Raw genomic sequence first — 17,680 nt, forward strand, 5'->3', positions numbered from 1 at the left:
ATACTAACAGACTACCTTGTTTGACATCTTAGTGCAGTTCAACAGTTCAAAAGCAAGTACGGAGTTAGGAATCTTCAAGTATAATATAGTTCACTAAGTTTCATTAGATATTTTTCCATAGAATATCCATCTTGCTACCAGTGTCCGATCATGCCTCATATGCTTTTAATATGTCATCCTCCAGACAATTCCTCCATAAACTTTAATACCGTTTCCAAGCCATCTTCAATGTTGAGCCTCTAGATGTGAGAATATTTATCACCAGACCTTGGTATGAGCAATACGTGACAATGCTAAGGCCATACTTTCCTTTTCTCATGGCAAAGACATAACCTGCGCTTATTTATTCACTTCCTTTTCCATTTATCGTGATGTGGAACTTCATATTGGTTTCACCTGTTCTTCAAAGTAACTCTGGTTACAATCCTCTATCCGAAAAGAATGCTTCGTTTCCAATCTTCACCTTTAGACAACTAATCACAATCTACTCCCCATGACAACCTGTACCCGAGCCGGTTATGAACCAGGAACCAAGACCCTTTTCTTTGTGGATAGTTTATTAACTACTCGGTCTTACAGCTCCTTCTACACATCAGTCCCACCGGTTCTCATCTGTTTTTAAACCACCACCAAAATCACCAGTTAAAACAACTACACAGTGAACAATTTACAAACAGCTCACCAGAGGCAGTACAATGACCAAAACACAAAAAAAAGTGGGGTCAGCAAGGGAGGGGCTCAATCAAAATCAACAGGAGGAGGAAATAATGCAGCCCAGCCCCCACAGTGCCCAGCCCCCACAGTGCCCAGCCCTGTCAAATAGCCTTGAGAGTGTGGGTGAACACTAACTGGTCCCTTTGCAAGGATACTCGGGCATAAACATAGGCCAGGCCCACAAGGAGGTTCTCAAACTTAACTGTCCCCTTCTGCACTGAGTGCCCAAAGATCAGAAGTGTGGGGCTGAAGTACAAACCCATGTCCTTCTTATATCTACCCAATCAATTAATCAAATCAACATCAAGGAGCTGTGGAGAGTGTTGCTGCATCACTGCACTGAAGCTATTGGAGTAGGTCTCTTGTCCACTGAAGACTTGTAGGTAAGGGTCTCTGTAACATGACGAGCAGGTAGAACAAAGGCAGTGGAAAGGATGAGCTCTGTTCAGTGCCCTCTGCCAAACTGGAGCTAGGTTTCTTCTTGCTTCTGGGCGTGACAGGTTCCAATACATCTTGCTGTTACACACCCGCGATCTCCATGAACACTCTACTGTGTGTGATTCCCATTGAAGTCTTTGAGGAAATTCTCTACAGCAGAACCCACCTGTGCCCTTGCCTTTTGATGAACTGGCTAAGAGGCAATCTTCCACTTGCCTCGTCTCCTACAACTTGATATCCAACTTTGGACAAGCACCCAGAGTCCCTGCCGCTCAGTTGATCTTTCCTGTTTCCTGGGCTGAGCAGCTTTTATGTCAAAAACTGGAAACGGATAAAGTTCATGTGGGGAAATGGGATGTGGATGGAAAGCTAGAGGTCCATGGGAACACCATTATGGTGTGAACTGGAAGCTGAGAAGTATCCTAAGGCAGGAATACAGTATCATCTTGAATGTTCTTAGATTAGATTAGATTAGATTAGATTAGGTTAGATTAGATTACTTACAGTGTGGAACCAGGCCCTTCGGTCCAACAAGTCCACACCGCCCCGCCGAAGCGTAACCCACCCATACCCCTACACCTACATCTACCCCTTACCTAACACTACGGGCAATTTAGCACGGCCAATTCACCTGACCTGCACATCTTTGGACTGTGGGAGGAAACCGGAGCACCCAGAGGAAACCCACGCAGACACGGGGAGAACGTGCAAACTCCACACAGTCAGTCGCCTGAGGCGGGAATTGAACCCCGGTCTCCGGCGCTGTGAGGCAGCAGTGCTAACCACTGTGCCACCGTGCCGCCCACTAATGTAATGCTGGGTGCTGTGGGCCCTATCTCATGATACAGAGAGCTATCTCCTTCAAAGAGCCCAGGAGTTGCAGAAGTCTCAGGTCCTCGTTGGTTTTCATCTGCTTCTTGCTAATGTGTACTAAGAGGGAAGACAGAATGGAGCATTGCTTCAGGCTGGAGGGATGTGAAACCAGTGGAGGGTGGCTGGTGTGGAGGCATGTGAGGCTGAGGTGGGCTATCTGGAAGTTAAGGTGCATGGCCTCAGTGCCAGGCTGTGTGCTGGGAAGGTGTTGGGGATATGGTGCATTGAGAGGTGTGAGGGGAGGGGTATGCAGCAGTGGTGTAAAAATGCCAGCTGCAGATACATTCACTGGTCACGACCACCAGTATATGGTCACATATCAACACAGAGGGCAGTTAGAGTCCAGACAACTGCAGTTTCTGACCATCTCCTCCCCAGTCCTTCCACTGACACCCCCTGTGGAACCGTGGTGTTCCTACCCATCTACTCCACGACTGCCAACATCATCCTGCAATTCCCCGTCTTCCGTTTCAGGTCTTTTAAGTTCCGGTGATACCATTCATACCATTTCCCTTGAAGGAGGACAGGTCACCTTTAAGAATGATGTAGCGTGCTGTTCTGCCCCCTGATGGGTGAAGAGCCAGCCAACAGTGCAGTGGGCACAGCCAACAGTGTGGAAACCACTTGCCATCTTGCTGTCACTGTGCAGATGTCGGTGTGCCAAGTTTCAGAAGCAGGGTGCTCATGTTTTGCAAGGATTGCGACCCCTGCGCCCAAGAAAACAACATGGTAGGCGAATATGTAGCCAGATCTCTTCTGTTTAGAACAAAACATGGGCAGAGTTTCTGTTTACTATTAGGAAGAACAAGCTGCAGATGTTGTGAGCTATTATATCCATTGTGCCAGGAACAATGCAACATTCTGTGTGATTACTGATCAGTGCGACTGAATTGGAGGAAGGTAGGTTCAGGGTCTATGGCTGTTAATGACTTTTTCTCTGTCCTTCCTCCTGCCACTTTTTTTCAATCCTTCCTCTCTCTTCATGGTGCCAACCTTGTTTTTCGTCTGAGACACAAATACCACCCCCAGGGTCATGTATGTGATCCTGGGAGTGTTAGCTTCCTGTGGAGCCTCAGCTTTACTTTCCTTTGTCAAATTTTCCCTTCCACCTCAGCTAGGCCATAGGCCCACTGATTCAGTCATAGGCCCACTGGCTCCTTGTCCAGTGATCAATCCTCGTGTGCTTCCCTGGACTGTTTGATTGCTGAGGGAACCGCAGGCAAACCCACTCTGCCCTCATTCTGCCCCGTTGGGCTCACTGGTCGGGACTGAGATTGGGGCACTTTGGCATATCCTTGCTCTCTAACCTAGGTCAAAGCTCGCAGACGAAACTGGCGTATCCCTGCGCACTGTGTGTCAAATTACAGTGTGGAAGCAGGCCATTCAGCCCATTGAGTTCACACCGACCCAATGAAGAGCATCCCACCCAGATGCACCCTCCTTCCCTATAGCCCTGCATTTCCCAAGGCTATTCCACCTAATCTACACATCCCTGTACACTATGGGCAATTTCCCATAGCCAATCCACCCTATCTGCACATCCTTGGACCATGGGAGAAAACCAGAGCAACCAGAGGAAACCTACACAGATACGGGGAGAATGTGCAAACTCCGCACAGACAGTCGCCCAAGGGTGAGAATCAAATCCGGGTCTCTGGCGCTGTGAGGCAGGAGTGCTAACCACTGGGCCACCCACAATGTGTTTGATTCAACCACTGACTGGGCAAACAGACTGAATCATGGGCTGAGGGGATTAGCTTAGTGAATAAAGTTAATGTGGTTGACAAGGTTGGATTGAGAGCTGCTGATTTAACTCCAGAGTCTGCCATTGCCAGAAGAGAATGAATTAGTCTCCAGGGATTAATTTTAACAATTTTAACAACGGTATGGAATTGTAGATTTGGAAGCATTTTCCAAAGAACAGAACTTCATCTTCAGTAAGAGATATGGCACAGGCTTTTTTTATTTAAATCAAATACACTAAGACAGTGAGTCTGTAAATGGGGAATCCTCTCAGAAACCTACCCCAGTGGATGTAAGTGCAACAAGATGCTGATATAATGTTGACCTAATGTCGATGGGAATTTTCTTCAGTATGATTGACTGGCGATGCAAGTTACTAACTTTAATTGATAGATATTTTAGTCACAAATAGAAAAATACACACTATACTGACAGATGTGTTGAATCCAACCTGATTATCATCTACCAAAGACAAAGTAAGTATGAAATGTCACACTGCTAAGAGTGTGCACCTTCCTCACTACAGTACCATCAGTGCCCAGCTTGGGATGGTACAGAGAGGGGGGGGGGGTATCAGAGATGGAAGCGGGGGGGGAAAGCACAGCACAGGGTGACAGACACAGGAACAATATATGCCAGAGGCATTGCCAATGCAGCACAGGGCCAGTTACAGCTCATGTCGTCCTCACCTGGGGCCCTCAGGGGATGTGCTGCTCCATTTGTCTCGGGACCTCCATACACAGCCTGCCAGCTCTGGGATGTTGCTGGCGCCAGATATATATAGAAAAAAAATATAGAGCGAGAAAAAGACATTGGCCCAAAATAATATGATTTTGATAACATCAGTTAAACCAGGCTTCTCCCCCCAAATCCCCTTCCTCATCCCGAGTCAATAAATTCAGAAAGGGACATGGATAGGGTGAATAGGCAGGGTCTTTTCCCTGGCATGGGGGGATTCCAAAACGAGAGGGCATACATTTGAGGTGAGAGGGGAATGATTTAAAAGGGACCTGAGGGTTAACTTTTTCATGCAGAGGGCAGTGCATGTGTGGAATGAGCTGTCAGAGGAAGTAGTAGAGGCTGGTACAATTACAACATTTAAAAGGCATCAGGATGGGGACATGAATAGGAAGGGTTTAGAGGGATATGGGCCAAAGGCTGGCAAATGAGACTTGATTAATTTAGGATATCTGGCTGGCATGGATGAGTTGGACCGAAGGATCTGTTTCCGTGCTGTACAGCCCTATGACTCTAAGCTCTGCAACATGACCAGATAATGGAGACATGGGCATCTCAATGAAGCTGCTCCTTTTTTAAATGAAACACTCAACCTTTGATTTCACTTGGAACAAGATAATGCCTTTTTTACAAAAAAGACAGGGTTTTAAACAAGACATCAGGTTTTAACAAGCGCTTCAAGTAAAACAGATCCCTCACTCATTGGCAAACCCACCAATCAGAAACTTCAGGGGTCCATCAAGATTTCCCACCAGGATCAAATCAACAAGCAGAAGGGGTTAACCCTACAGACGTTAAACATGTGTGACAGGATGAAGACTGTCCTTTGTGAATGGCCAAGTTCATAAGATCGGTGTTTGGATTATGTCAAAGAATTTCTGATTACAGTTTACAACTAGCGAAGCTGATGTTGGAAAAATTCACTCATCCTTCCTCACAATCAGGTGGACATTCACCACGAATTCAGATCAACTGCACAACTGGATCGAAGCCAGCTGAACAATGTTATTGACAACAGAGGTTGAAGTTGCTAGGACAACACACACATACTTACTCTTGAGAGGACCCAGGCTGTCCAGGAAGGGAACCAGGCCAAAACTGCAAAAGATAACAAAGATTCCACAATTAATAAATTTCCATGCTTGATTTATTAAGCATTAGGTTCCTTCCAGTTTCATGTGAGATTCATTTCAGAAAATTACATTTTGAGATACAGCACATGAGTAATTTAAAATGTGAACTCCAGTAAATTAGTGTGTTTGGAGGTGGAAAAGGTGGCATTGGACAAAACTCGTCAACCATTTGAGGTTTTACTGATCAGCATAGTCTCAGTGATGGAATTTGATTGTCCGGATTACAAACAATTCCTGTAATAGGTGATTCCTGAAATGGCAGGAAACAATGTCATTGAGCTATTCTTTCCTATTGTAATTCCAACATTCCAATGAAAACATTTGAACTTGTCAGTCTGGAACTCCAGCGGAATTCTTTCAGTTAGAAACTTTCAGTTCACCAATTTAGCATCTGCCTTGCTGTTAAATTCACAATACTTTGCTAGGTTCCATAATAATTCCATGTCATGGTCTGTGACTTTTCTGAGAGAGTAAGTAGAAATGTAGATAAAGGGGAACAAGTAGATGTAAAACACTTGGATTTTCAAAAAAAAAATTCAATACATTGCTGCATAAACAGTTAATACACAAGATAAGGAAACATGGAATTGGTGGTGATGCATTACCTTGAATGGAGGATTTTTTAATGTACAGAAAGTGGACAGGAGGGATAACTGAGGTATATTCAAGTTGGCAGGCTGTGTCCATTGTTATAAGGCTTAGTACTAGGGCTTCAGCTATTTACAATCTCCAGTATATCAATGACTGAGACAGAGTGACCGAGAGGAATGTACCTAAATGTGTTTATGATATAAAGCTTCATAAGAATGCAAACTGTGAAGATGTCACAAGAGGCTGCAAAGAGACATCAGGTTATTCACTTTGGTAACAAAATATTTGTGAAACATACATCAAATATAAATTATCAAGGGACTTGGATGGAACAGAAACAAAGCAAGCATTCAGGTACAGCAAACAAATAGACCCGTTATTGCAAGGGAATTGGGGTAAATGATTAATGAGGTCTCATTTCAACTGCCCTACTGTCCTTTTTGTTCCACTGATGTACCTGTGACATTGCATTTTGCCGGCGATGCCCAAACTGAATAAAAGAAAAATTTCCACTGGATTGGCACGGCTACAGCTTGATCCCAGTAGCTTTGGCTCAGAAAGCAGGGCAGATAAAAATTAACTAGCGTTTCTACTCCTTGCACTAGTCCAGAAGCAGGTCAACAGATACCAAGGCTTTGGATTCGATGGCCTACGTTGGAACACCCTGCCAACATAGACATTTGTACACATACGGAAAGGGTGCCTATACCTCAGTAAGTATCAGGAGCAAGAGGGAAACTAAAAATCAAAAATATTGGGCATAATACAACTTTTTCTGCTGCGTTCTGAACTCCTGCTCTGAAGAATTCACATTGCAGTAACTTTGAATGCTGTCTATATTATTTACCGATCAATCCATAACTGCTTCCCCAGGCATATGAAATCAGACCTTCTGTGCAAACTTCCTCATAACAATGAATAATAAATACCCTAAATGGCACACTCATCCCATACCCTCAGCCATTCATTATCACAGTTGAATATCACAGAACCACAATGAAGGAGCACTGGCTAAATCACAGTGACATGAGAATGGGAAATTCTCTTCAAGTCTTTAGCGGGGGACAAGTCTTTCATTCAAACTGATTACTGGCAGAAGGGGTACAGATCCACGGCATGCAAGTCCACTAAGAAAGTAGTGGGGCATGGGAGATGAGTTGGGTCTTGAATCCTGCTTCACTCCATTCAAAACAAAGTCAGCAAATGGCTCGGGGTAGTGGAATAAGTATCCAAAGGCAGAAGAGCAGCATATGTTCCAAAGAGTGTGATGTTAACACTTCATTTGTAAAACCATGTAACACTGATCCAAATAGAGTACCACAAATCATGAGATGACACTTTCATCTTAATGAGATTCATATAATCCCTCCTGTGAGGAAACAGGCCATTTGATCCATCGAGTCCACACTAAACCTCTGAGTAGCATCCCATCCTGACCCAACCTCACTATCTTATCCCTGTATCCCGGCATTTCCAAGAGCTAATCCAAGTAGTTTGCACATCCCTGGACACTGTAGGAAATTTAGCATGGCCAATCCACCTAACCTGCACGTATTTGGACTGTGGGAGGAAACCGGAGCACCGAGAGGAAACCCACGCAGACACAGGGCAATGTGCAAACTGCACACAGACAGTCACTGAGGGTTGAATCAAACCTTGGACCCTGGCACCATGTGGCAGCTGTGCTAACCACTGAGCCATTGTACCGTCCCAGATTGACGTTGGGTTGCTGACATACCCAGAGTACATAGTTCTGGAGACTACACTGCACACACCTCTGAAGAAAAGCCATGGGATCAATATAAATATCAATTGTAAATAAACAAAATCTGCAAAATGAATGAAAAAAACCATTTTAGCTTTGTTTTTACTGCACAGTTTTGTTGATAAATTTAAAAAATATTGCGTGTGGGGAAAAGACTATTTGATCATCAGTCAATAATCATTCAAACAATAATGAAAGATGACTATCCTCTCACATGCCATCTGAAGACACTGACAATGGATGGGTCTAGTGACCAGTGAAGAGATGAAAGCTCAGAGTTGACATCTCTATGATGACTGCTTTCCGGATGACATATTTGTACATCTGGTTTTTTTAACAAATAAAATCAAGACAGTGAGCAGCTTCGGTCTTTGTCTCATGTCTTGTGACTGGGAATGGGAATTCTAGAGATCCTTTACCCCTTTGCTGCCCCAGAACACCAGTGCACACCTTAGCTTTTTTTGCTACAGCTGTGAGCTCACAGTACAGCCCAGAAATTTGAACCTTCCCTAATCTGTTTGACTTTGCTTTTTGTCATTTTGGGCACCTGGCCTGAAGGGAGCCCAATGACCAACTTACAACAATGCAGTTTCAGACAATGTTGACTTGACACCTTTTGTGGTGGAATCTGGCAAGAACCCCTTCATAGAAGGAAAGACTTATTTCTTGCCTCAGAGGGCTGTTGATGGTGCTCTGTCTAATACATTTAAGCTGCAGTACGCATGTTTCTCAGGAAATCAAAGGATATGGCAGGGTGGTAGGAACACTCAGCCATGATTGTACCGAATGCTAAGTCAGCTTGACAATCCACTTCCACTCTTAGTGCTAATGTTCATGATACTCCTGTACAGCGGACAAAGTGACCTTTTCAAGTGTAATCACTACCTCAGAATACGAAATAGGAAATGAGGCTGGGTTCTCAGCTTCATTTGGCCTCTTGGGGTAAGCATCATTTCTCAACCTTACTTTCAATAGTTTCATTTTTGGGTCACCATTTCAGCCACTTCACACCGGTCTGGGAAGCTCATGACATTACAAGAGGCAGTGCTATCTCTCTGTGTCACTTCACAAACACTTGCCACTATCTTGTCTAGAACCATCATTCTAATAGTCACAAACCATTGACCACCTTTGGATCTGATGCCTAGCTGCTGTACAATACAGAATTATCGGCTGACATCTGTCTGGTAACCATTTTACAGACCAGCTTTGTGTCTTTCTTGATAAACGTTGGTGTGTGAAGTTTTTTTTGTGTCTTGTGGTTACAGCACACGGTTCCCTACACTGGACATACTATCTTTTCTTTTGAGTGGTGTCCTCCACAGTATTTACATCCCACCCTTGATCTTTCTGCGGACTCTTCTGCAAATGTTTCTTCCTCGCTTTCCAATATGTTACATGCAAACATATGAATCAGGAGGAGAAGTAGGCCCCACAGTCTGTAAAGCCTGCTCACCATTCAATGGGATCATGGCTGATCTGATGATCTCACATTATTCCCACCTACCTTTGAGAACCTTTCACCCCACAGCAAAAACACTCAAAGTCTCTGCTTTACCTCTTTTCAAGGAAACAAATTCTAAAAGACTCAATCCCCTCTCTGGGGAAGAAAATTGTCCTCAGTTCTATATTAAATGGTCAACCCTTTCTTTTTAAATAGTAATTTCCAGCTCTAGGTCCTCCCACTAAAGAAAACATTCTTTCACATCCAGCCAAGGTTAAGACTCCCTCAGAATCTTAGGTTTCAATCAAGTCACCTCTGTGCTTTCTCAACTCCAGTAGAGACAGGCTTACCCTGCGCAACCTTTCTGCATAAGACAATCCACCCATTTCGAGCTTTAGGCCGGTAAACCTTCTCTGAACTGCTTCCGTGCATCTACATCCTTCCTAGATAAGGAGACCAAAAGTGTGTGACACAATATTTTAGATGTGGTCACATCAATGTCCTGTTTAACTGAAACACAACCTCCTTAATTTTGTATTCCATTCCTATGACAATGAGCATTCTATTTGCTTTCCTAATTACTTGAAGACTTACACTTTGTGGCTCATGCTCTTGACACTCAGAACCTCTGTCTCCAAAGCTCTGTCACCTTTCACCATTTCGATAATATTCTTCTTTTTCATCCTCCATAAGAAAAAGGACAATTTCACATTTTCCCCCATTAGCCAGAATTACACTTACTTTCGTAATTCTATCTATATTTCTTTGTAACCTCCATGTTCCTCTTCACAACTTACTGATCTACGTAGCATTGTGTGTCACCAACAAACTTAGTAACCATATTTTTGGTCCCTACATCCACATCACTTCTGTGTAAATTGTAAACATTAGAGGTCCCAGCACTGATCCCTGAGGCACACCACTCCTTCCACTTTGGAAACCAGGAAACGACCCATTGATGCTCCCAATTCCTTGTTCGTCTTTCAATTTCTCACTCTTGCCAATATGTTACCCCCTAAAACAGGAGCTTCCATTTTCTGCAATACCATTTCATTTCCTTTGGGAAATCCAGATATAGTCTTGTCCACTGGCTCCCCTTTATTCACAGCACATTACTTCCTGAAAGAACTCCAAGAGATTGGTTAAAAATGATTTCCCATTCAAAAAACCATGTTGACTTTGTCTGAATACCTTGATTTTTTTTCCAAGTTTCCTGCTTTTCCAGCTTTAGTCATAGTTTCTAACACCTTCCCTTTTACAGATGATAAGTGGTCTGTAGTTTCCTGCTTTCTATCTCCCTCCTTTTTTGAATAAAGGAGTTACATTCATTAATTTCCAACTGAATGGAACCTTCCCTGATTCTGGTGAATTTTTCAAAATAAAACCAACTCTTCCACTATCTCACTAGCCCCTTCCTTTAAGGCTCTATGATAAAGCCAATTAGGACCCAAAGATTTCTCAGTCTGACATTTCAATAAGTTATTCTTGTTTGGCCTGGAGGGTCTCTCAACTGTTTTCTCATTAATACACTCTCACTAATGACTGGTATCCTCAGAGCTTTTAAGTATGTTGACACGTTTCTTGAGAATCAGATTCTCCACACTCAGCAGATGTGCTCTCATGTCAGGGTCTCTAATGCCTAGGTCAGTCTTATCTCTGATGATATCATCTTTTGATTGTTCCAACTCAGGTATTAGCTGGATGGATTAATGTGGTCGCACACTGATCAATAGTCACTTTTTCCTCCTGCATTCAATACTGTTCATAATTAAAGAAATAGAGGGTTCAAAGTAAATTTTCAAAGTCTTCAAATTTTTTCCTATATGAATTATCTGCTCTTCAGTAATGTTTAGTCTATAATGTAGCTTGTAGCAGTCTTCCCCAGAGTGGATTACATGGCAACATAAAAAATAGGAGCAGGAATAGGCCATTCAGCCCTCATGGCTGATCATCCCGCTCAGCACCCTGGTCCTGCTTTTGCCCCATACCCTTTGACCCTTTGACCCTAAGAACCAAATCTAACTCCTTTTTGAAAACATTCAATATTTTGGCCTCAACCACTTTCTGTGGCAGAGAATTCTCCAGGCTCACCACTAGCTGGGTGAAAACATTCCTCCTCATCTCAGTCCTAAATGGTCTACCCCATATCCACAGACTGTGACCCTTGGGTTCTGGACTCCATGGTCATTGGAAACAGTTGTCTAAACTCTCATGAATATAGCCCTAACTGATCCAGTCTCCTTTCATTTGTCAGACCTGCCACCCCAGGAATTAGTCTGGTCAACCTTTGTTACACTCCGTCCACAAGTTGAACATCCTTCCTCAGATAAAGAGACCAAAACTGCACACAAATCTCCAGGTGTGGTCACACCAAGACCCTGTATAATTGCAGCAAGACATCCCTGCTCCTGGATTCGAATCCTCACGATGAAGCCAACATACCATTTGTCTTCTTCACCGCCTGCTGCCCCTGCAATGTTTACTTTCAGTGACTGGTGCACAAGGGCATCACTGCATCTCCCCATTTCCTAATCTATAATATAGCGCGAATAGCTGGGCTCCAAGCAATGGTCACTACGGTACGCACAAATCACTGGGCGCCACTGACCCATTTATGCCTACTCTTTGTTTCTGGTCTGCCAGTCCATTCTCTATCCACGTTAGTATGATACCCCCAATCCCTAGCACCATAACTTTGCATGCTAATCTATGTGGGCCCTCACTGAACACCTTTCGCAAGTCCAAATAAATCACATCCACTTGTTAGTCCGATCAGCTACTAATTATGTCCCAAAACATTCCAATGGATTTTTCAAGCACGATTTTCCTTTTGTAAATCCACGTTGGCCCTGTCCTACCCTGTCACTCTTTCCAATGCTCTGTTGTGAAATCATTTAGAACAGACTCTAACACTTTTCTGACCACTGATATTAGGCTAACCAGTAATAGGGAAAAATAAGGTTGCTACGTTTACTTGTTCAGTTTTTTTATTCAGTTCTGTAGTTGATTCATTGTTTTCTCAGAGAAATGCTCTTTGACATTTCCTTTCAATCACAGGAAGTGGGAACTTCACAGCCACTCTGCCTCCCCTAGTGTTTCAAAGTTGCTGAGTGCCAATTTAAAACTTCCTTGGTGTTTTTTCTTTAAAATGTGGCTGGCTCATTCATAGCTCTGGAAGTTCCATCAATCACAGCTTCATTTTTCTGACATTGTGCTCCAAGTAATGGAGTTAATGACTGCCCAAAACGAAGGTGGAAGCGAGTCACAGCAGAGGAAGCAGTGATAGGATTACAGCAAGCTAGCCAGTTCACCACATCCAATGGACTTTCTCTGAACAGATAGTGTAGCACTCACCCAGTACCACCATAATGTCAGCCTGGACTCAATGCTTAAATCTTTTAACCTGCACTTGAACCTAAAACCTTTTGACTCAAGAGTGAGTGTGTTATCCACTAACTACCCACCTCGGGGAGGTATCAGCCTTGTAGCATTATGACTGACATTTAATCCAGAGAGTAGGGCAATGTTCTGGGAGCCTGGGGACAGAACCCATCACAATAAATGGTGGAATTTAAATTCAACAAAAAATCTGGAATTAAGAGTCTAATGATAACCATGAATTCATTGTCTATTGACAGAAAAATCCATCTGGTTCACTCTTGTCCTTAAGTGAAGAAAATCTGCCACCCTGACCCAGTCTGGCCTACATGTGACTCCAGACCCATAGCAACGTGGTTGGCTCTCAACTGCTCTCTAAGCAATTAGAGATAGGCAATAAATGTTGGCCTAGTCAGCGGTGCCCTCATCTCAAGAAAGGACATTAAAAAAAATGCTATACCTGACACCTAAGATCCCACTATAGTCAGCAGGAGCTAGGGAGAAAGATTTACATTTCTGGCTTGGCACATGTTAACACAGAGCACTAAGTGATTCAGTGACACTTACCCTGGCTGCTGCTGGATAGGGAGCTTGAGGGATGGGCGTTATCCCCAATTTGTTCTGCATTGCAGTCGCTGAAACGATCTGTGCTGAAGACATGGCGGCCATATTCTGCAGGGCCTTGTCTTTCGAGGCCTGATCCTTTGAAAATAGAGAAAGATGGATGAGCAAAGCCAGGTGGAAGGACAGACAGAGAGAAAAAAAAAGAGTATGGGCAGTGAATCTGAAGAGAAGCAAAGGTGTCAGAAAACAGACAATGGGAATGATTGGTTAAAGCAGCCAGGTTATCTTGCATGAAGCGTAGTTAGTGGCCGTGCACATTTCACGCACCTGATGGTATCATGGCACATTACCCTTGACCCAAGAAAATTAATCCCTCTCAAGCAGTCAGGAAATGGTTTCTCCCAGTCTGCTGTTTAACACTCGGGGCAGCACAGTGAGAAAGACCCCAATGTGTTTTCTGTCAATAGAGCAGATTAGGGGCTTCTGTTTGATTCACAATTCTAACAGTGTCATAGTGAGCCAGAAAGGGAGGAGAAATCACTATGTCAGGATTTTCCTGAAGATTTTTCTAGTGATCAGTGAATTCCAGCAGTGCATCAGTGAGATAGCGACTCTTCAGTCTGCCCCATTTACAGGTAAAGGGAAGGTATGGTGCAGGAGACTTTGGAAAGCTATTAAAATCGGCAAAATATCATTTCTATCTTAAACTTCACAGCCCCTCTAGCAGCTTATTTTATAATGGATTGTCCATGCTGTGACTGCTCAGTGCTCAAGACTGGTTTTGAAATGGTCCCGAAAGTGACAGCGGCAATGATTGGTCAGGGTTCATTTCCTTCCTTCACTATCCCCATGGACATGTTAAACTGCTTCCAGGAACCCCGACTGAGGCCAATCGGAATTCTCAAGTGTCAAGTGGTCTCAGTTCAAACACAGATCAAAAACACCGATACGAGTCACATCATGGAACACAGAGCAACGAGGGAGATAGTGGCAGTACAGTGGGCAATGAAGAGACATGTTAGTTATTGCATGAATTTGAATGCCCTCAAGCCATGGGAGTTAAGGCCTTGTTGTAGGCTTTGATATTTAGATGGCAGGATCATGTGCAAAAACATTTGATGACATAGGCTATTTCACGGAGATACCAGAGTTGAGAACAGATGCCATAGTAAAATTCATTGACAGCACCAGGAATGTTTGTCGTTAAATTATGATCAGTTCAATTATTGCTCACCATGTCATATATTCAGAATGAGTAACTGATATGGTTTATATCTTATGAATGATATTGGCTACATCTCACAAGTGAACTAACCAGGTTCGAGGTATTCCATGGTTAATCTCCTATTTGCTCATTTTTACGAAGGTCGTTGCCTTCACCCCACGTTACTGGCAATTGAGGTATTTATCCCAAGGCTCCTGATTTTTATCAAGGCCCACTTAGAAGTGATTGGCCCTCCCCCGAGTTGGACCAGTCCAGCTCAGTCTGACAGGATGGGAGTCTGCCAACCTACTTTGTAAATTGCAAAGTGCTTTCTATGAAATGAGTTTGGAACATTCTTAATTCAGTCGCACTAGAGCAGCTTGCTGCCCGTCTCTTTCAGAGAGATAACAAAGGGTAATTGGCACAGAAAGGTAAGTGTCACACTGGTGCATTCAGTTGGGTGGCCTTCCCATATCTGGAGATGCTGTATTGGAGCATCTGGAAAGTTACGGTTTTGCAGAAACGTCTTTCACATGACTGGAGAGTGCTGCACCCTGAGCTCTGAAGATGTCAAAGTGCCCCATTTACCTCAACTGAATACCTATACCTCAAAGAGTAAAACAAGAAAAGGTAACTTTAAAAACCTGCGCAAAGAAAGTGAGTTAGGCTACTGCACAAGGCAAGTTATTACACAAGTTAAAGTAAAGAACGATTTTCACTTTGGCACATAGAAGAGTAGAGAAGGTGCAAGGAAATCTCCAATGTAATCAATGCTATGCAGGAATTGTGCTCATAGCCTCTGCATTACCAGTGGTCACCACATGGAGAGGAAGATGCTGAACAGCACCAGTAGTTTTTTCATCCATTTCACTATTCGTTTATAAACTGTGAAATGTCTAAATCCTTCAAGTTCTAACGAAAAGGTCATGAAACTGAAAGATTAACTCAGTTCCTTTCTCTCATTCCTCTTGCCCACACATGTTGCCTGACCTCCTGATTGCTTCGAGTATTTTCTGTTATTTTACCATGAGAACTTGAATTCCCTGCTCCCAGCCTTCCTCCTGCACAGGGGGGCTGACGAAACAAGCTGGGAGTGAGAGCGTTACCTTCTGAAAGGCAGTCAAAATCTGGAGGCAGTCCTACCACACAACAAAAAAAGAGAAAAGACTGCAGACTATCAGGATTCAGGGGAAAAAAAAAAGTTGACTCGTGGCTCAGTGAATTCTTCAAATTTAATTTCAGTTAAATGCTAACCGAAGACCAAGAACGTTTCAGAACTCACACAACCTTGGGATATTGTGAACACTTTTAAAGCACACAGGCTTCAACGGTCAACTCTCTCCTGAATATTCTAGAAACTTTCTAATCAGAAGTGCTGTTATGCACCTCTAGAGCGAATGGGACTTAAACCTATCCCCCAGGTCAGAGGTAGGGAGACTACCACTGTGCCACAACTGCCGAAAACCCTAGAGACCCACCACTCTGGATTCAATTCTTGCTTTCCAGACCTCAGTTTCAGTTATTACTTAAGCCTGTTACCTCTGAACTACACCCCACTGACAGGAACTTTGCAGTGAGAACATTGAGTGTAAAATGTAGCAAAATTCAATCGCTGCTAGCACTGTCGGGAAATATACATTTAAAACATAACAAACGTCTCAAAGATGGGAGGATTTGCACAATAAAGAACTTGCTCGATGAATCAAACAGGATGGTTTTGGGCTCAATTTCTAGGTTGCGCTCAATTAATTCCTAACTAATGGGTTTGCTAAATACCTAGGCCCCCTAGTGGCAATAGGAGAACACTGCCTTCTGTACCAATGTGACCCTGCCAGCCACCCTACTGCTGCTGTTGAACAGTATTGTTAGCTTAGGGTCAATTTAGGAATAACTCCACACTCTTCCAAACGACTACTTTCAAGAGCAAATTCAGAAGCAGTTCAGTTAGGTCTGTATGAAAAGGGAAATCCGAAAGAAATGGCATTATTCTATTTGTTAACTTTAATAGTGTAAGGATTATCTGTTCGCAGTTAGAACCAGTGCTACATTATTCTCACACTCTAGTGGTGCATTTTTCAGTTCAGTCTAATGGAACAACACTCCATTTTAAGCAGAAAATATAAGATGCAGATTTGGTTCTAATAAAAAGAAACTTGCTGATTATCAACTTCCTAAGTTGAGGAGGATGTCTTATTACTCAGCATCTCTATAGGATTGGTTCCTCATCAAATGGTAATTCATTAGCACTAATAGGTAGAATCTTAGGGGGTAGTCATGGATTAGCAAGCGATCTATACTTTAAAAGGTTGTTGAATCTACTCCCTTTAATTCAAACTGGATCAGTAAAGACACTGGTGAGGATAGTTATCCATAATCAGGTGATGAAATTATTGCCACAAGGATATTAAGAGGATGGGATTGTGAAAGGGAAGACTGGGTGTGAAAAGTGGTGATCAGTTGAAAAATACCCTGACTTCTCTTAGCATTTGTGTAAGCATTATTGCTTTTCTCTTATGAATTTTTTTTAATGGGGAGGTGTAGGCAAGGTTCCTTTTAAAGATGAGCCTCTCACCAAAACCTTACGTATTCCCAACCAAATTATTGCAGAACCCAGCTGGCTATTGGATTTAAATTGTACGGTAGCCTATTGTCCATGAACCACTACTCTGAAGTGATCGTCTGCATTTAATAACTTAATGCAGATTGTAGTTCCCTTCCCAAGCTTGTCATCAAATGCAACAATTCACAGAATCCCTACGCTGTGGAAACAGGCCGACCCTCTGAAGAGTAATCCACCTAGACCCATTCCCGTACCCTATCACTTTACATTTAATCCTGACTAATGCACCTAGTTGACACATCCCTGAACACTGGACAATTTAGCATAGCCAATTCACCTAACCTCCACATCTTTTGGATTGTGGGAGGAAACCCATGCAGACACAGGGAGAATGTGCAAACTCCACACAGACAGTCACCCGAGGCTGGAATTGAACCCGGGTCGCTGGTGCGGTAAGCCTCCGTACTGTATCCTTTCAGCTATTAAATTTAAGTCAAGTTCTCATTAGATTATAACTATTCAAACAGTACCAAAG

The 17,680-nt window shown here is 43.2% G+C and overlaps 1 protein-coding gene across 12 annotated transcripts in view; it reads right to left on the minus strand.

Moving 5' to 3' along the window:
• Positions 1-17,680, minus strand: part of LOC140467201 (transcriptional enhancer factor TEF-5-like) — a 262,516-nt gene that overhangs the window by 37,048 nt on the left and 207,788 nt on the right. For 10 of the 12 annotated variants that reach the window (XM_072563403.1, XM_072563398.1, XM_072563404.1 and 7 more), the window contains 3 exons: positions 13,385-13,519; positions 5,561-5,604; positions 4,458-4,532 (listed from right to left, as the gene is read on the minus strand). In XM_072563403.1, the coding sequence (XP_072419504.1) occupies positions 4,458-4,532; positions 5,561-5,604; positions 13,385-13,519 (254 nt within the window). The remainder of the gene's footprint in view (positions 1-4,457; positions 4,533-5,560; positions 5,605-13,384; positions 13,520-17,680) is intronic. The other 2 variants (XM_072563410.1, XM_072563409.1) reach the window with 1 other exon arrangement.

The sequence above is a fragment of the Chiloscyllium punctatum genome, chromosome 45 (assembly GCF_047496795.1).
Source record: "Chiloscyllium punctatum isolate Juve2018m chromosome 45, sChiPun1.3, whole genome shotgun sequence".
Classification (NCBI taxonomy): domain Eukaryota; kingdom Metazoa; phylum Chordata; class Chondrichthyes; order Orectolobiformes; family Hemiscylliidae; genus Chiloscyllium; species Chiloscyllium punctatum.